General features: G+C 40.0%; 1 protein-coding gene and 1 pseudogene across 4 annotated transcripts in view; one reads left to right on the top strand and one right to left on the bottom strand.

Annotated features, from left to right (window-relative positions):
- PHACTR2 (phosphatase and actin regulator 2) overlaps positions 1–16540 on the bottom strand; it is a 130227-nt gene extending 113687 nt beyond the window's left edge. For all 4 annotated transcript variants that reach the window (XR_003910522.1, XM_029943784.1, XM_029943783.1 and 1 more), the window contains exon 1: positions 16299–16540. Coding sequence is in view for 3 of the 4 variants with exons in the window: in XM_029943784.1 (XP_029799644.1) it covers positions 16299–16344 (46 nt within the window). In the remaining variant the exon portion in view is untranslated. The remainder of the gene's footprint in view (positions 1–16298) is intronic.
- On the top strand, positions 11597–11987 carry LOC115296401 (annotated as a pseudogene).
- Positions 16541–20455: the final 3915 nt, after the last annotated feature.

Raw genomic sequence — 20455 nt, 5'->3', positions numbered from 1 at the left:
TGTGACTTGTAAACCGTCCTTAGAATGAGTGTGTGGCCTATTCTAATCTGCTAAATATCTTAAAAAACCAAAGTGTTGGGATCACAATAGGTGTGGAGCTTAACTGAAAATCCCTGCACATCCGACTCCTAGTCCATCACCATTTAGATTCAGATCAGGGCCCAAAAGATTATTGGACCTGGCATGTAGCTTTTTAGGAATGCTTTATAGCTCAGGCAGCTCAAGGTCTAACTTACTTTTAGGAAACTCCTGGTCCAAAAGGTGCCAAAAACTTAAATACAATAATCTCTTAGGTGACTGGAGAGTTTTAAACCCTTTTAAGGGAGGATCTAGGCTTGTTGGATTCTGATGCACCCATCTTACTTGTGTGTTTGCATGGTTCCAGGGACCTGTTCCTGTAAATTAAAGAATTTTGGACCTCAAGGAAGTGAGTGTGTTTTTGAAGCACTATCTTCAGGTCTTGTGACAAGATGAACAAGTCCACCCAATCGGTCCATCCTAGTGAAGACTTTCCTGTGAAATTTAGCAAGAGATAGGAAGCTGGCTAGGTGCTTTGCAATGTGCATGAGACATAATATCATTGTGTGTGTTTAGTCACATGTGAATCATCTTTGAACTACCAACCTGATTCAATGGGGCTGCTGCATTCTCTGGCAAGAACATTCTTGTTCTGGCTTTACTTTGACAGGTGTTTTAACACTATCTTTCTTTAGCAACCCTATTCATTTTATTTCTTATTTTAGCAGCTTTTTGTGAAGAAACATGTCACTCTGCTGGATATCAAACACATCTAAGATAATAAAAGCATACAGAGTAAGATAAAAAATCAAACACAGAGAAGAGGAATATATATATACATATATATATATACATATATATATACACATATATATATATATATATGTATGTATATATATAGTGACATTTGGGAATAAAGCATTTCTCTAAATAGTGTGCCTCACTATTTGGATCTCAAAGAAGGTTATAAAAAACTAGTCAGGTGGTACTTATATAGTCGCTGACCACAGTGGATTAGCATCTTCATAAGCATTTTTTTTTTCTTAGCATTACTCAATCAATTTGTTGCTCCACTCACAAGGTGATTGTTTCTTACACAAGTATGGCAGAAACACAGTGTCCACATAAACTACTTTCTAATTTTACTACATACTCTTGATGTTCCATGCCTCATCTCTTGAGTGACACTGCCTAGTGACATTAGTTGGGTCCCACTGCCAAAAAATACCTTCGATGCATCCTCTTACTCAGGTCATATCTAACCAAACATGTGGCACTGTTGAAGATGAGCAGGAAAGAAGCTATGTTCCGTTAAGAAGTGGACTTGAAGAAACCAGAAAAAAGACAATGGACCCAGGGTGTTTTATGGGCCATTATGAATGGATCTCAGCTTGTAAAATTGTTTGAAGGATGATTGCTATGGATGAATTTTGTCCCCTAAAATTCACATGTTGAAGTATTAATCTCAAGCACCACAGAATGTGACTGTATTGGGATAGAAGGTCTTTAAAAAGGTATTTAAGGTAAAATGAGGTCACATGTGTGGGCTCTAATCCAATTACTGGTGTCCTTGTAAGACCGTAAAGACGCGCTATATGTGTGGGTTCACAGACCATATAGGGATCCTGGGAGAAAGTGGCAAGAAGAGAGACCTTAGAAGAATCCAAACCTTGATCTTGGACTTTTAAGTGCTAAGTAATACAGTTTTAGACTCCAGAGCTGTGAGTAAATGAAATTCTGTTGTGTAAGCCAACCCAATCTGTAGTAATTTGTTATGGTAGCCATAGCAAACGAATACAGACTTTTTCTCTTCTGTTAAGCTGTCTATTCATACACTGAAGGGGGAATGAAAATGTCACACAGCTTTTGACCTCATCTCTACCTCACCCCACCTCACAGAGGGGAAAAGAAAAGTTCTTTCAAGGCTTCTGCTAGAATCACTTTATAATGACTTTGTAAATTAAAACACCATCATTCGAAAAAAGAGGTATCCAAGTGTTGTGACTTTCCATGGCCTGCTGACTAAAGGGGACTCAGAATTTTTTTTAAGTGTACAGTTCTAGATCCTTCTTTAAAATCTCCAGTTTGATTTTATTCTGTTCATGTTTTCTTTAACAAACTGGCAGCCAAGTACTTTCCAAGAGACAGAACACTAGTCGCACACATATGTATATAATTCCATTTTAGTAGACTTGAGGAAAATGAAACACTGCTCTGTTAGGCACACAGGAACATTCAACATGAGCTCAGTTAACTCGTTCTGGCTCATTCCAAGTTTCCATCCTCAGCTGGCTCCTCGAACCTGGCAGGCCAGCACAAGTTCACTCCACAGATGTAGAAGAAATTTTGAAGAACACAGAATCCCTTTAAATAGATGAAATCGGCAATTGCAATCCTGAATCATCCTGTCAGGTTGCCCTTCTCAGCCCTGTGGGCTACCCAGCTGCGGTCAGAAACATTTTAATTCTGGAAGGAAAGTCCAACGCAATACTCAGCAGGCCTTCCCCAGAACACCTTGGGCAAACAACAGTGGCCTTTCCTGGGGGAGGCTCAGAAACCCTTTAGAAAAAGCTTCTGAGAGACCCCCAATTAAGACTGGAATTTACTTCACACTGGGCAATGTACTGCAAAATAGGCACGTCATTGAAAGGAAAGACCCCTGAAGCATACACAGGCAAAAAGAAAGAACCGAACGTTTCCAAAAGGAGCATATGAAAAGAATTTTTAAATAAATGATTGCTTCCTTTTGAAGTTTTTGGGATTTGCTGCCCACATTTCTAAAAGAGAAAAGAGCTCGGCCTCCTTTTTTGAAAACGTATTTGACTAAAATCTTTCTTGCAGGCCCTCCCACACATTATTAAACACCTGTTCTAATCCAGCCCCTGCTCTGTCACTTTGGTTCCTCTTTAATTATAATTAGCACGCAGCCACCTCCCACGAAGTTTACAGGGGTCTTCCTAAAAAGGCAACTGACTCAAAATTCTGTGTCCTTTTTAAACAGTGATTGTCATTCTGCAGATTGCTTCTTTCCCTTTGAATTAACTGCGTTTACCTCTAACCCAGCTCTTGTGGGAAATGAATTATTCTGCAGTTTGTAATATTAGCAAAATGTATGTTGGAGCCCAAAAACTTCTGGCAACATGATTTTGCCAAAATTGTCCGTGACAATGGGAAGACTTGCTCAGGAATAGGACATATTAATGACCAAATTCATCAAGGCACCGGGTACGGAACATCAGTGTTTTTGAGCTGGACATTTTGTAACTTCTACTTCATCAAGTTAAGAGAAGTGATACATTGTTAATGAAGAGAAATTTTCATCTGAAGCCACTTTTTAAAACACTGCTAACCTCCAGAGGATGTTTCTCACATTAAGAACCTTCTGGAATGCCTGCTGAAAATTCAGATTCTGAGACACCTCTCCAAAAGATAGATTTTGCTGTTCTAGAATATGTTGCACGGAAGAGGAGTATTTTTCCCAAGCATACTAAGAGATCCTCACAATTGGGCAAGTCTGTGAAATACCATTATTATCACAGTAAACATATTTTAAATTAGTCCATTCAGCTATAAAACATAAAACTTTCATAAATTTTTTTAGACTATAATAACAAGAGGAGGTCAAAGTTGAGTTTCGTGTGACAACTGTTCAAGCAAGTCTTTTGAAATTAATTAAACACTATTTGCTTAAAAGAAAAAATCTACGTAAAGAGAAAATGTTAATTGTGATGAATTATAAGTGATAGTGGATATTTTTACATATTACAGCAAGTTTGCTTTGCTGGCTTATGACCCAGCCAAGCTATCAATCGAGTAGAAAGACAAAATAAAGATGCCTTCTTATAGTAGGTCTCAAAAAAAAACCCAAAAACATGCCCCATGAGCTTTTCTCAAGAAGTTACCTGGGAGCTCTGTCTAAATAAGGAAATAGACCCAGAAAAAATAAGATGTTGATCTAGCAATCCGAAGGTCCAACACAAGAGGTAAGTGACAAGACTCCCAGGATGGTGTGAAGAGAGATCTAGGGAAATAGTCCGGCTGCAAGCTTACAGGAAACCCAGTCCAATTTGGATACAGTTCTTCAAGATGAATTTGACAGAATAACAGAAATGTTTGAACATACTGAGAAGAGATTTACGTAACTGGGGAAAGATTTGGGGACGAGTATGTGGGACCCTTAGCAAGCAAACAAAAATACCAGTAAGCGAAGCAAAAGCTGTGCAGGAAAGAAAAAGTAATCATGGCTTACCACAAGGCTTAGCTCTCATCAACTTTTCACATAGTTACACACAATACTGTTCTGATCAAAAGTACAGTGGGAGAATGCTGGGAAGACGAGAACAGGAGGATGGGAAATGCATAATGGGGGGAGGCAGGGGTCAGAGGGGTCAGAGAAAGTGTGAAAAACAAAGCTGCATCTTCAATATCCAAACTGTGAGTCCAGTAACAATGTGTCAAATGGAACAGCCAGTAATTAATAATGTAAGCATGCTATTTAGAGACTAGAGGTAAATACTAAAGAATCAGTTTAAGAACTTTCCATTCAGTTCCTATCACTCTACTACTATCCAAACTGGCCAAAAAGGGCCGTTCATTGCTCAACAGTTGGGTCAGGCATACACCTCAGAATAAGGCGGCAGATTAGAAAACAAGATAATGTCCCTTAGCTTCTGGAGCTTAGGTTCTGGTGAAGGGAGGTATTGACAAAGAAACATGTAAAGAAACAGGCCAGATTTGTAGGAAAGTGGATGGACTTCGAGGGTGTCATGCTAAGCGAAATAAGTCAGGCAGAGAAGGACAGATAACATATGTTTGCACTCATAGATCTAACAGGAGAACAGGAGACACCTAATGGAGGACCACGGGGAGGGGAAGAGGGAAAGAGAGTTGGGGAGAGAGAGGGACGCAAAACCTGAGGGACTATTGAATTCTGAAAACGAACTGAGGGTTGAAGGGGGAGGGGGAAAAAGAGGTGGTGGTGATGGAGGAGGGCACTTGTGGGGAAGAGCACTGGGTGTTGTATGGAAATCAATTTGACAATAAACTACTTAAAAAAAAAAAAAAAACAGGCCAGGGGTGCCTGGGTGGCGCAGCTGGTTAAGCATCCTGACTCTTGATTTCAGCTCAGGTCATCCCGGTTCCTGAGATCCAGCCCTGCGTTGGGCTCCCTGCTGAATAGCTTGGAGCCTGCTTGGGATCTCTCTCTCTGCTCTTCTCCACACCACCCCCACCCTGAGTTGCACACAGGGCACACCTTCTCCCTCAAAATAAACAAACTTAAAAAAAAAAAAGGAAATATTTAAGGGAAAAAAGCAGGATTATCTGAGAGATAAGAGCAATGAAGGAGAAAGGCCTGTGGCTTGAGGAGTGAGGCAGGCCCCTCTGAAAAGGGCTGGACACGAAAGGTCTCCATGAGGTTGGAGACTGAAGGAATCAGCTTTGGAAGGAGCCAGCGGGCAAGTGTCCCTTACATCCGGGACAAAGAGGGAGCAGCAACTTCCAAGGTCACAGGTAAGAACAAGCCAGGCTTGTCTGATGACTGGAAAGGGGAGGAAGGCTGTAGCATGGGGGAGGGGCGGGAGGAGGGGCAGGGGCCAAGTATCAGAGAGGATCCTGGGTGGCCTTGTGGGCCTGAGTAAGAAATCTGGATTTAATTCTAAGGGCAATGGGAAGATACAGGAAGGTTGTGAGTGAGAAGTGACGTGATTTATGTTTTCAAACATCATGCTGGCTGCTAGGTGAAACATGAACTGCACAAGGCCGAGAACAGAAGCCGGAGACCAGCTCCAATTCACTACGGTTGTGCAATGAGCCTGGTCAGGGCCTGGATGGCGGCAGTAGAGACAGAAGTGGGTGGACTAGAGAGATATTTTGAAAGAAAAGTATATAGGATGCATGGATGGTTCGGTGGGGAAGGGAAGGGAAAACTCAAGGAGGCCTCCTCCACTTCAGCTAGAAGGAGTGAGTGGTTGAGGTATTTGGTGACATGAAGAAAGTTCAGGGAAGAAGGGGTTTGGAGGGTAAACTCAAGCCTTCTGTTTAGACCTTTTACCCGTGGGATGCCTGCTAAAGACCCAAGCCGGGGGCGCCTGGGTGGCTCAGTTGGTTAGGCGTCCAGCTTCGGCTCAGGTCATGATCTCATGGTTGGTGGGTTCGAGCCCTGTGTCGGGCTCTGTGCTGACAGCTCAGAGCCTGGAGCCTGCTTCAGATTCTGTGTCTTTCTCTCTCTGACCCTCCCCTGCTCGTGCTGTCTCTCTCTGTCTCTCAAAAATAAATAAAAAACAGAAAAAAAAATAAATAAATAAATAAAGACCCAAGCCAACCTGCCCAACAGGCACTAGCATGGCTGAGCCTGGAGAACAAGGTGAGCGCAGAGTTGCAGATAGAGACGTGGGCATGGCCCGCTCCCACTTCTAAAGCCACACCCCCGCCCCCCCAGGTCGGGTGTTCATTCCCCCTGCTGGATTATCCCAGCCCACCTCTTGGCCCAGCTAAGATCTCCCCCAGGAAATCCGTACTGCAGGCAGCAGGCAGATTCCTCCCCTGGGGCAAAGCTCGAATCAGTGCTCATCTGATAAAAAAAACCTTCAGTGCTTCCCACCACCCGTGTCCTTCTTGCCTTCCAGAACCAGAATTCTTGTCCCCTTCCTGTACTTTCCGGCCTCCCTCACTTGTCCCCACAGGTCTCCAGGGGCCCCTTCCCTCCCCTCTTCCTTCCTGCCCATCTCCAAGTCGAGGAGCCTCCTGGCACCGACCCTTGTGGGCAGATCTATTATGATTTCCCTTGGAATCTTCCCCCATGGCCCAGCACAGAACCTTCCCTGTAATTACCTCCTTTTTTTTTAAATTTAAAAAATTTTTTAATTTTGTTTATTCATTTTGAGAGAGAGAGAGAGAGATAGGGAGAGCTTGCATAAGAGGGGGAGGGACAGAGAGAGAAAGAGAGAATCACAAACAGGCTCTGTGCTCTCAACATCAAGCCTCTATGCAAGGTCTCGAACTCACAACTAGTGAGATCATGACCTGAGCCGAAATCAAGAGTCACATGCTTAACTGAATGGGCCACCAGGTGCACCAATCACACCTTACAAAACGAGCCAATCTGCAGGCATGTATCCACCAACCACACACCAGCACAGCTTTCCACGTTATTCTTTAGCAAAACACCACTTCAGTCGCTCCTTTGTCAACCAAAATTCCCTGAGTGTTAGTGGCTGGAATGTTATACTTGCCAGAAGGTTTATATGAATAAAAACATCCAGCCCCTCGAAACAAAAATAAATGGAGAAGGAGTAAGCAAATATAAATGATAACCAACTTTTAAAAGTAATGTTATTTGCCCATTTCCCTTCTGGGGAACAAAAACTGTTGTTTTTGGTTTGGGCTCTCCTGCTTCAGATAGCAGTGGGATGGAGGGTGGACCAGAGTGTTTATTTGCTTAAGACTATTTCTACCTCAGAGACCTTTTACGTAAGTTGAGTCCCCTTACTCCCAAGAACAGGCAGTGAGCCTATTACATTGAAGTCCCTCAAGACCAGAAAATGTGTTGGAACTTCTCCTTTATTCAAGTTACAAAGGCTTAATTAGAGACATCAACAACCCAGAGTCCTTATCTCCGGCCCTCCTGCATTAAGTAGGCAAAAGGTGAAGTCTGACCTCCTCACCAACTGTTATCCTTTCAGACTCCTGAAGATAAAATGCATTTAAGCTAAAAATACTTGGGATACTACTCACTGACAAGACCTGATGAGCTGCGGCCCAAAGAGAAGTAAATGAAATTCAGATGTTTGCTCATTTTCCTTCTCTCCATGTGAGTGACATTTGCATTATGATCAGACTAAGAAGAAAATTAAACCCCAAGATAAAATGACTATAAGGACCTATATTTTTGTTTGCATCATGGAAAAAATGGTGAATGAAAAAAAGGGGGGCTGAAAAATGGCCAATGAACTTAACACTGAGTCTGATTTCATGACAGCTAGAAAAAATGCCAATGTCGTTGCAGGTCAGCTCATGGCTTTAATTCCAGGGGAGGTCTAGGCAGACCCTGGATATGAAAGCCCGGGCCATGGTCATGTCCAAAGCAGACGAAAGCGGAGATATCACACTACTTCCTCACAAATGAACTTCCTCTCTTCTCTATATAGATTTTTCTTCATGCACATATTTTAAAAACAGAATCATTATTTTAAATCTGCCTTTTTATAATATTATATTACTGTACAAATCACTTTTCAAAATTATGTTTTACACCATTTTTAAGTGGCTTATTCCATCACATGACTGTGTCCCACATCACTGAAAAAATGTCTTGGTGTTCAACTGCTATTTCCAATTTTTCGCTTTCGTAAACATTCCCCCAGTGAGCAAGTAATTACTTCATTTACAACATGCTTCTGGAAGTGTAAGTGCTGGGTCTGGGTGTATGCACATTTTAAGGTTTTTAATATATACGATCAAGCTCCTCTTCTGGTACATTGTACCACTTTAAGCCATCACACGACAACCATCTGAGAATCATTCTAGTCCTTGCTCAATGCGTAGGTGCTCGGTAGCATCTTTTCTCATTAAATTGCTACAACTATTTCATATACCAATTGATAACTTATGTCACTTCTTTGGTTAAGTAATGTAGGAAAGATAACTCTTGTTTTTAGTTTTCCTGATCTGTAAAATGGGGATATTAATAAAAATGGATGCTGTGAGGAGATTAAACAGTTAATTTGTAATAGTTCCTACAGGGAGTTCAGTGAGTTTGTAATTACAGTCATCATATACTTTGAAAAATGCCTTTACTTTTTCTTTACTTGTTTTGCATCCGAGCATTTATTTACCTTTTTGTTATTGATTTCTTTCTCTTACTGATTTTAAGGGTCTTAGTCCATAAATATATTAATCATTGTTTTCAATATGCTAAATGCAAATATTTTGTCAACTTTATGATTTCCTTTTTCAAATTTCTGATGATGGGATTTTTTGCTATGCATAAGTTTTAAAATATCATTAAATTGTTCACTTTAAATAAAAATAAGTTACAGAGATCCAATATTCAAATACAAGAAAAATAGGAAAGTGTGAATCTTTAACTCTAGTTTTTTATTAAGAAAGGGAAGGACTGATTAACTTGAGTAGGTAAAAACAAGAGTTTTTACATGAAAAAATTAAACAAATTGAAGAGGTGAAAAACAGAAAAATAAGACAAGCACAAGGCTAATCTCCTTAACACAAAAACCCATAAGAAAACATAAAATAAGCCTTTAAACAATTTAGAGAAAAAGAAATACAAATGCCATACTTCGCTCATAAAGTGGGAGGTCCCTTTTTGCTTATAGACTGACATGGATTTTTTCAAATTAATTATGCGTAACACTGTGGTCATGTAGAGTTGTGCAGAGTGTTCACTGCACAAAGACATCTAGACTAGGGAGTATGCTGGGACTCGATTCTTGCTCATGTTCCACTTGTTAAAATTATGTGCCTGCAGGGCTGCCTCACACAGAGCGAGTGACTTCAGTCTCTCACAAAGCACTATATGGTCTAAGATAGTTTGGTGAGAGTTCAGAAAAAGGAATCTCATGTACTAAACAGATATACTGACCTAGATAGCCTCTTTCAGAGTAATCTGGCAAAGTCTACTAAAATAAAATTATAGATCTTTTGACTCTACAGTTCCACTGAGAGGATTTTACTGGTACATGGAGTTCAAGATGTTCAGATAAAGATGTTCATTTCAGCATTTTTCATAATAGCACATACATAAAAGAACCCCAAACTAACCTAAAAATACAAACATAAAATATAAAAACATAAGTTCTTTTAAAAAGTATGATATACCTACACATTATAAAAATGCTTGTTTATAGATTAAAGAGATTTAGCGCCTATGTGGCTCAGGTCATAATCTCATACTTTGTAAATTCGTGTCCCACACGGGGTGAGCTTAAACCCGCTTCAGTGAGCCCCATTCCCTCCCTCTCCCTCTCCCTCTCCCTCTCCCTCTCCCTCTCCCTCTCCCTCTCCCTCTCCCTCTCTCTCTCTCTCTCCTCCCCCCTCCCAGTACCCATGCTGGCTCTCTCTCTCAAAAAAAAGAATAGGTTAAAGAGATTAATATGGAAATATTTTGAAGTTATATTACATGAAAAGCTCAAACTCTAGAGCAGTAAATGTAACAGGTCTTGCTTGTGTTTTGATAAAGAGAGATACTTGAATGAAAACTGTCTGAAACGGCGGGAGGAAGCTGTTCATTCCAGGTTATAATTGGTAAGAAATTGTGGATCTGGGAGGGAGTCAAGCTCACTTTTAGCCTGAATCGTCCTGTTAAATTTGACCTTTGACCATGTGACATGTTATTTTCATTAAGGAAAATAACTCTATCCTTTTTGTCTTGATGATTTCTTCTTATACCAGATTTACAGAGAAATGGATAAGTCCTCTGGGCAGGAAAAATATAAGGCCTTGACCAAAATATGAAAACCTATAAACACAAATACATATAGATTCCATCATGGCCTAGATGTGATTTGCAAATGTTATATACTCATTCCTTTGTCTCCTAAAACTAAAGAGTGGCTTTCTCTGCTCTTTTTTTTTTAATATTTTTTTTATGTTTTTTTATTTATTTTTGAGAGACAGAGAGAGACAGCGCAAGCAGAGGAGGGTCAGAGAGAGAGGGAGACACAGAATCGGAAGCAGGCTCCAGGCTCCGAGCTAGCTGTCAGCACAGAGCCCGACGCGGGGCTCGAACCCACAAACTGTGGGACCCTGACCTGAGCTGAAGCCGGACGCTTAACTGACTGAGCCACCCAGGCGCCCCATCTCTGCTCTTTTAACTGAGGCAAAGCGGCCAAGAGTTGGTCTGTAAGACACAGCGGGGGTGGGGCGGTGCTGAAGAAGACTAGAAGAAATAGTAACTAGATTCAGATACCACCCTTCAGACAACAGAGCCCGAGTAACACAAAATCCTCGATGTGAAAAACAAAGGTAACTCTCATTCATATGATCACTGGCGAAAGTGATCAGGCTGTTCATTGAGAATATCGTTGATTCAGTCATATAGTCAGCAAACATTTATTGTGTCCAATCTAGCATGCCTTATACTTGGTGAGGGGAATACTTAAGTCTCAATACTTCTAGGGTATGAGGCCAGAGGGCACAGAAACCACCCTGTTTGGTGACTATCTGTTTTTCCTGTGCTTAGAAATAATGGATCTAATCCTCAAGACGATACTAGCAAACCAAAATCCACCAACACATAAAAAGGATTAGAGGCCATACCCAAGTAAGCTTTATTCCAGGAATGCAAACTTGGTTTAACATCTGAAAATCAATTAATGCTCTATTAACAGGATGAAGAACAAAAAACATGATCATCTCAATAGAGGCCAAAAAAAAAAAAAAAGAAAAAAACCGGTAGGCTCTTGCATGATAAAGATGTTCCCAAACTAGGAATAGAAGGAAAACTTTTGATAAAGGGCATCTATGAAAAACCCACAACTTACATGACACTAAATGGTAAAAACGGATAGCTTTCCCTCTTAGATCAGGAAGAAGACAAGAACCTTCACTCTGGGGCTCTGTCATGGTGGATTTGCTAAAAAAGACCACGAGCCTTGTGGGACTGGCTATATGTCAAAGTCACATGACAGACTAAGAATATTGTACACAAAGATTCTCGATGTTCTTGAGCAAATTCCTAAAAATGCAGCATATAGAAAATATACAGAACAGAATACAAATGAGAAGCTGAGCATGGTTAGAGTGGAATCCGATGTTATGAAACTAGAAGACCAGCTCAGGGTAGGCAACTAGAAGAGGTGATTCTTCAGGCTGAGAATGAACTAAGTCTGGCAAGAAAGATGACACACTGGAAACCAAGGTGGCCTTTAGTGGAAGAGCCTCCTGCCAACCAATGAAAATGGCCAGTATACTCATTATTAAATGACCAGTGTGTTGATAGAAAACAGATGTAATTGAATGTTCTGTTATATTAAAAAAAAAAAAGAATGTTCACTCTTGGCACTTCTATTTAACATGATAGTGTATGACAAGTGAGGGCAATTAGACAAGGAAATGAGACAAAAGACCTTGAGATAGGAAAATAAGAAGTAAAATTATCTCTATTTACACATGACCTTGTATATAGATCTTATAATTGAAATAGTAAGTAATGCACTGAAAACCTATTGGGACTAAAAAATGAGTTCCACAGGTTTGTAGGGTATAAGATCAATGTATAAACATTAATTTTTGTGTATCTATATGCTAAGCAGATGACATTCTCAAAATGAAATAAGAATATAATTTCATTTATCATAGTATCAAAAATAATAAATATGTAGGGATAAATGTAACAAAGAAAGAATAAGACTTCTACACTGGAAACTACAAAACACTGTGGAAAGAAATCAAAGACACTCTAAATAAAATGGAAAGACATTCGTGTTTACAGACTGAAGGACTTTATATTGTTAAGAGAACGATATTATTCAACACAACCCCCATCAAACTCCCAGCTGGCTGTTTTGCAGAAATTGACAAGCTGATTGTAAAATTCATACAAAAATGCAAGGAGACTAGAATAGCGAAAAAAATCTTGCAAAATAAAAACAAAGTTAGAAGACCCTTGTCTGTTTCAAAACTTGCTACAAACCTACAGTAATCTAGACAGTGCGGCATGTTAGCAGACATAGAGATCAAGGATAGAAGTTCAGAAATAAACCTCACACACACTGTCAGTTGATTTTTGACAAGGTGCCAAGGCAACGATAGGAAAAGAATCATCTTTTCAACAGATGGTGCTGGACAACTAGATATCCACATGCAAAACAATGAAAATTGGAACCCTACATCACACATAAAAATTAACTTAAAACATATCACAGACCTAGGGGCAACCTGGGTGGCTCAGTCTGTTAAGCGCCGGATTTCAGCTCAGGTCATGATCTCACAGTTTGTAAATTCAAGCCCCGCATTGGGCACTCTGCTTTTGCAACAGAGTCAGCTTCAGATCCTCTGTCCCCCTCTCTCCCTACTTCTTCCCCATTTAAGCGTGCACACTCTCACTCTCTCTCAAAATAAATAAACGTAAAATAAATAAATAAATAAATAAATAAATAAAAGTTAAAAACAAAAGTATCACAGAACTAAATGTAGTATTATAGAACTCTTAGAAGAAAGCTTGGGTATAAATCTTCTTGACACTGGTTAGGCAATGGTTTCTTAGACAAGACTCCAAAAATACAACAAAAACAAAGAGAAACTGGAAAGAATCAAAATTTCAAAATTCTGAACTGCAAACCATATTAAGAAAGTGAAAAGACAACCAACAGAATGAGAGAAAGTATTTGTAAATCACTTATCTGGTAATGACTTATCTCCAGTATATAATTATTTTATCCCAGTAATAGGATGTCAAAGGGCACCTGGTGGGCTCAGTGGGTTGAGCATCCGACTTCAGCTCAGGTCATGATCTCATGGCTTGTGAGTTCAAACCCTGCGTCAGGCTCTGTGCTGACAGCTCAGAGCCTCGAGCCTGCCTGGAATTCTGTCTCTCTTTCTGTCCCTCCCCCACTCATGCTCTGTCTCTCTCTCTCTCTCTCTCTCTCTCAGATATAAATAAACATTAAAAAAATAGGAAGTCAATTATCTAATTAAAGTTGAGTCAAGGATCAGAATAGACATGGATGGTCAACAGGTACATGAAAGATGCTCAACGTCATTAATAATTAGGAAAATGCAAATCAAAACCACTATGAGATACAACTTCACATTTACCAGGATGGCTATAATCAAACAGATAAATAACAAGTATTGGCAAGGATGTGGAGAAACTGGAAACTCCATATACTGCTGGAGGGAATGTAAAACGGTACAGCTGCTTTGGAAAACTGGCTGTTCCTTAAAATATAACATAAACATAGAATCACTATGTGACCCAGCAATTCTACTCCTAGAAATATACCAAAAACAAATGAAAACGTATGTTCACCAACAACTTGTATGTCAAGTTCATAGCAGCACTATCATAGAACCAAAACACAGAAATAACCCAAACGTCCATCAACTGATGGAAAGATAGATAAAATGTGGCATACTCCTACCGCGGGATGTCACCTGGCAATGACAAGAAATGAAGTACTGATACATGCTACAACATGGATGACCCTTGATAACATCATGCTAAGGGAAAGAAGCCAGTCACAAAACGGCATGTGATATACAATTCCATTTAAATGATCAGAATAAGCAAATCTACAGAGATAAAAGATTTGTTAATTAGGGCTGAGGGGTGAGTGGGAGAGGAAAAGAGACTGATGGTTCTGCAACACCGAATATACTAAAAAATAATGAATTGTGCATTTTCAGTGAGTGAGTTTTATGGTAAGGTAAGTATACGTCAATACAGCTGTTTTTAAAAAAATAGTAATAATGGCTCTAACTGCATGTTTTCAGAAAAATGATTAATGATTTTCCTAAAACTTCGAGAAGCAGATGCAGCCCCAAGCTGAAAAGTATTAAAGAGCCTAAAACCAATAGTGAAAAGCAAGCTAACCTGTAGCCTATGGTTATTTTACAAAAGCCCAAATCAAATATCTTTTAGAGTCAAGCCTAACTTTTTGTTTAACTTACTTTCTGTATAAATCTGTTGTTGCACAATTTCTCAACATGATTAGTCATTTTATAGGGAATTATAGCAATCTGGGAACTTTTTGTTGTACTGGGTAAGAGCTAGAACACTCATATTTTAAGATTCTGTTCTGCTTCTTAGTGATCAGTTATACAATATTCCCTGCTTTTTGTAAAGGCAAAATTCACTTTTCTAATATTAACCCTAACAATATTTTGCAGGAAAAGAACAAAGCCCTGGACAATACTTTATACCTGTTGTATTTGAGTACTGATTTAATTTGACGCTTTACCAGTGCAGAAATAGAAAATATAACTCTTCCTTAAAATGAAAGAAGTCACACTGTTTTAAAGTTAAGACAAAGGAAACTAAGCCTTAATTGCACAAGATGTTTACTAAAATTAAGATCCTAATCAACACCCCCTTCCCCATCCCACCCATAATTCCCAAAGGCATCAATATGAAGTCTCTGATGTGCACTGTATATAACCCTCGTCATTAACGGGAAGGGAGGGTGTGATCTTTTCGTGGATTTTGATTTCTCTCCTTTGTAAGGGTTTCTCCTTTGTAGATATTAACATAAGCCCCAGTAAAGCTTATGATTTTTCAGGGTGTGAAGCACCACAGTATAAACAAACCCATGTGGGGTTAAGTTGGAATGATAGAATGCTATCCAGCAGGAGACATCCTGGAGCTGATTAAAAAAATCATCTGTGCCTTGTCACTTCCTTTCAGCAAGATCCTGTTAATGTTTACACAATCTTAAAAGTGTATCAGATATCTCAAGGAATAACGTAAATGGCCCCTTTGAGGCTGTTTTTCTTTTTTTAATGTTGACGGGAAAATATCAAAATACTACCTTTTTAATTTATTTCATTATCCAGTTACAAGTAACGCCACCAAAAAGCTGTTTATCCCCACCCTGCTGGAGAAATGCCAGACGTACCTTCCTCCCCCCTCCCCTTTTTTAAGAAAATGGGGAGAGAAAACCTTTTAAAATAGAACACTGTAACTTAGAAACGTTACACACGATTCCATAAACTGAACTTTAGCCCTCGGTAACTGAGTTGGTGAGGTATGTTTCCCCCAGTTTTGTAGCTTTCGTGTCTAACATAAACAAAACAGATTATCTATTGAAACGATTACGGTTTTTTAAAGTTAGTTTCTAAGTATTCAGAGTCCTGCCAGGATACGAGAAGGCAATCAGCGCTTCTACTCCGAAAACAAACCATAAATCAGTTGACAAGCTTGAAAGAATTCCGTTCTAGTCTGTTCGCAAGCCAAGCGTAAATACAGAAAGACCTGTTGGCACGTTTATCTAGCTCTCTAAGTTTCCCGTTCTAAAAACACCGCAGGACGCAAATGGCGTTTCTCGTAACTTTCAGGCTCCGAAGAAATTTAGACAAACGCCCAGGCGAGGCATCTCGTGTGGAAAATGGAGCCTGTGCCTTTAAGGTAAAATCGGCTGGATCCCAAAACGCATTCCACTTCTCCACGACAAAGAGTTTGGGGGAGCGCTACCTCTCGAGTTTCTCCGAGGGACTTGGCGGGTTCGGGCACAGCCCGGGCGGCCGCCGCGCCCTCGGCCGTCCCAGCTGCCCTGAGCAAGCCCAGCGCCCGCGCGGCCGGGGCGCCCCGAGCGCCCGGGACTCACCGCTGCTGGGCTGCGGGGACAGCGTGGAGACGGAGGTCTGGCCCATGTCTGGGGTCGCGGGGCCAGCTCTGGCGATCACGCGGCTCCTTTGGTCCTTCGATCATGGGTCCGCTCGCAGGCAGGTTTCCAAGCGCTCATTCCGGGCTGTGCGGAGCTGCCCGCCAGATCCCCTCACCTTCTCCCCAGCGCGGGTCTCCCAGCCCGGCCGGCCGCAGCCGGCGAGGCGGATCCTGCCCGGCGGATGCCTGTCATTCCTCTATGCAGATTAGCTGGGGTCAGGGGTCACGGGGGAGGAGGGAGGGGAGAGGGCCAGGGGGAGGGGAGAAGGGGAATGGGTGCAGGGGGACGCAATAGTGGGGAGGGGAGAGGCCCCGGACGGGTCCCGCGGCACCCGGGGGGCTGTGAGACCTACACCCCCCAGGGTAGTAGAGAGTTCGGGCGACTCCCGTTTAACTTAAAAGGTTCAATGTCAAATGATCCTTTAGGGCTGGAAGAAAAGGAATTAAAGTACTTAGTCACGGTACTTAATTTAACAAAATTTGTTTCTTTAAAGTTGCTTTAGTCCTCACATTCCGTTTGCAGTCTTGCAGCACTGTTTGATGTCTGCTATGTGGAGTGCTTTTCTCGTCTCAAAATTTATCTTCCTTTTCATAAACAGAAGAAAAAAAACCTTAGTGGCCTCAGTTACTTAGAACAATAAATCTGAATGATGGACCTAAGTGTGAAATCAGCTAAGGATACAGTTTGCTCTCTAACATCTAAGCTCCAGGATGCTCACCTCTCAGATCTTTAAAAAGAATCACTGTGAACTCTCTGAAACCTTGTGGTAAGGTGTTTAAAATATACAAAAGGTGAAAACAACAAAAACAATGGGTAATTTATTTTAAAAGCTAATATTCCCTAAAAGTCTAATTAAATCCTCCCATAATTAATCTGAACCCCCACGTTCTTAAAAATACATATACAGGACTTGGTATTAACAACTGATGTGTAATCTATAGATTATATATATGTAGTGCATTACATATAATGTAATGTATTATAATAATGTAGTGCACGCACACACATAACCATTAGATTGGGTGCGTGATGGTCACATAAATGTGTTCACTTTATAAAATTTCACTGAGCTGTACACCATGATGTGTGTGTTTTTCTGAAAGCATGTATTTCATTAAAAAGAAAGAAAAAAATAACTGCAATATATTTAGGTCACCTGTCACAGTTTTCCATTTTTAGATCATCCTAGACATTCAACTCTGAACTATTTAAAAGCTATATAATATACATTATAAAATAATAAATTTAAGTTGTTTAATATCTTAAACATGAAAATCTTTAATATTTATTTGTTTTTGCGAGAGAGCAAGCACTAGCAAGGGAGGGACACAGAAAGAGGGAGAGAGAATCTGAAGCAGGCTCCGTGCTATGAGCGCCAAGCCTGACGTGGGGCTGGAACCCAAGGACCATGAGGTCGTGACCTGAGCCGAAATCGGATGCTCACCTGACCAAGCCACCCAGGTGCCTCTGAAAATCTTTTTTTCTTAAGTTTGTATTATTAAGATCACACACAGCCTTGCTTTATTTTTTGAAAGACATTTGCTTGTCTGTTTAACCGTAACTATGTAAGTTGCCCTATTTTTTTCAAACCCAAATTGTCAGCCCTCTATTGTGGAGATTTTTTCCCCCCCTAGAGTAGTGTGATCAATTTTTTACCTCTCTTTGCCTAATGCATTCATAAAAAACCTGAAGGTTTTTAAAGAAATTTAGGATTAACCAATGATGTGAGTTCTAATTAGGACAATGAGATCAATCAACTAAATGTCTTATTAAAGTGCAGAACTGTTGTATTTTGGGGACACATCCCACCTGAGAGGCTCTTCAGCGAGAGTAAACAGTTTTAATGGCTCTTTCTTTGCCTTAAAACAACAACAAAAATCCACTTTAGGTGTTTTCTCAATTGAAGAGGGAACTTCACACTCTTCTCACTGATAGAGCCTAATTGTAAGCCAGGTCATTGATAAGAAGAATTATACAATAAATTTGGTGCATTAAAAATATGTAATAATGACTGTTTTTTTGAATTGACAAAGGTTAACCTTTGAGGCTGTTTTTGCTACCATTACTTCTTTTCCTTGATAAACAATTATGTGTTTCTTTTAATTTCATCTACAAATTATTATTTCAAACATCAGAGGGGTATTCTATAATTCTCTTCTAGGTCCATCTATATTTACCTTATTCAGAACCTTTCAGGATTTGCTAGTTAATATAATCTTAGCCCCATCTAAGATTCCTATAATCCCCTGATCAGGTTACACTCTTCTCTCTGAAACTTTTCCAGCCCCATGACATTATCCTTGAAGCATGTCAACCAAAATCGCAGAAAGTGTGTATCAAGGTTTCTTTATAAAGGTGGACAGTTATTCTATTTTGTTGCCTTTTTGTCACAGCTAAACAAATATACTAATGAACATAGAAAGTCTACAGAAATCCCTAAATTCCATTTTAAGGACATCATATAAAGGGTATAATTAATCATCTAACAAGAGTATTTTTTTTTTTTTTTGGCCTTACTTGAGATAATCTATAAATCAGCAGATTAACAGTCTTACTCAGGGCTCTGGGTGTTAATCCTACAGTTTATGGTTTAATTGTGGGAACATTTAATGGCATAGGAAAAATATGGACATTTCTCTGTATATCACCTCTTTCCAGAGAGTTTATAAAAATGCTAAACAATGTCAACATCTAACTCTGAAAAAAATCATCTATTTATAATTCTTCAGCATTTATCCCATTGATACTGCTCCTTGGTTTATATATCCTAGTAAATACCCAACACTTGGGTTTGTCTGGGGGTGGGGACAAGATTGATTTGTCACTTGTATGTAATATTTGCTGATTTCCTTAATGTAAATACTCCTACAAGGGCCAATTCAACAAGCAGTCGACTGGCTTGCAAAATGTATGTCAATTGGTTTGCAAAATTCCTGGAAATTTAACAGCTGGTCTATACGACCTGCCTTTAGCATACCACTACTTACTACTTTCACCTTTTATAATATGCTGTCATCAGATCGCACCATGACTGAAACTGGAAAACGGTCTATGTTAAGCCTTCCTAAAAGTATAGAGTGATGGCATCCACTGATTTTTCCACCCTGCAATCTAAATATCTTTCAGTCTCTGAAAGAACTGTGATTTATTCATTTATTTCCAGAAAGAAATTAAATTGAGTGGATTAGTTAAATAGAATTCCCCCTTCCTGAATCTGGTTGGCCTTTTGACAAAGAGGCTATCCGTACATATTGAGGTTTAAAAGCATTTTTACCTTTTCACCCAAATTTCACTGGTCTGTCTGAATTGGAGTGATGAAGTTCTCTTCTCTGGGGTACCCAGAGTTACATGTGAACCCCTGGTGGATGAAAATGACTAAGTCTACTGGATCAAAGTTAAAAGCATAAATAAACCTAAACTTTTCGCCGTCTATTTGTGAAAGTCAGTACCCTACCAGGTCAAAGTCCAAATTGTAGGTGTACAATTTGGTGGCGAGAGAAGATGGTTTACACTTAGAACAGTCACCACTACCAAATGCTATCATTTAGGTGACTGTTAGCCTTTCCAGGTGGCCAGATCTAAACCTGGAATGGGAGAAAGATCTCACTTTCTCCCTGAGAGCACACATGCCAGGAATACACATCCTGGGTGCCTGCTCTCTGCCCAGATGCTGCAGGACCCGCTTTGAGAACCAGCGGTTGAGGACGGAAAGAAGAGTTGGGCAGACTCCTAGGAGATGAGATGTTTGGTCAGAGCAGTGGGGGCCTGGGAAGCAATGTGGCTGATGGTGGCCATGCACAAGTAGATGAAGATACTGTTGATAAGCACCCTTATTTCTGGACTTGACCATGAAAATCTGATGATTTACTGACATTTCCCTTAGTAAGGGGAATTATAGTCAAAGAAAAACTCTTTCCTAGTAGGAAGGAAATGAACCTTAGTAATTAAAACAGTAATTTCAATACAGGATTTTTTTCAATGTATTAGTTTGTTTTCTACATACAGTGGTCAGAAGAAACAACAGAAATTCACAGGTCATCTAAAACTATTATTTTAGCCAATTATTTGCTCTCTACCTACCATTCATTGTCAGGATT

This window comes from Suricata suricatta, chromosome 7 (assembly GCF_006229205.1).
Source record: "Suricata suricatta isolate VVHF042 chromosome 7, meerkat_22Aug2017_6uvM2_HiC, whole genome shotgun sequence".
In the NCBI taxonomy this organism is placed as follows: Eukaryota; Metazoa; Chordata; class Mammalia; order Carnivora; family Herpestidae; genus Suricata; species Suricata suricatta.
Note: the sequence above shows the minus strand (reverse complement) of the source record. Positions and strands in the feature narration are given on the sequence as shown.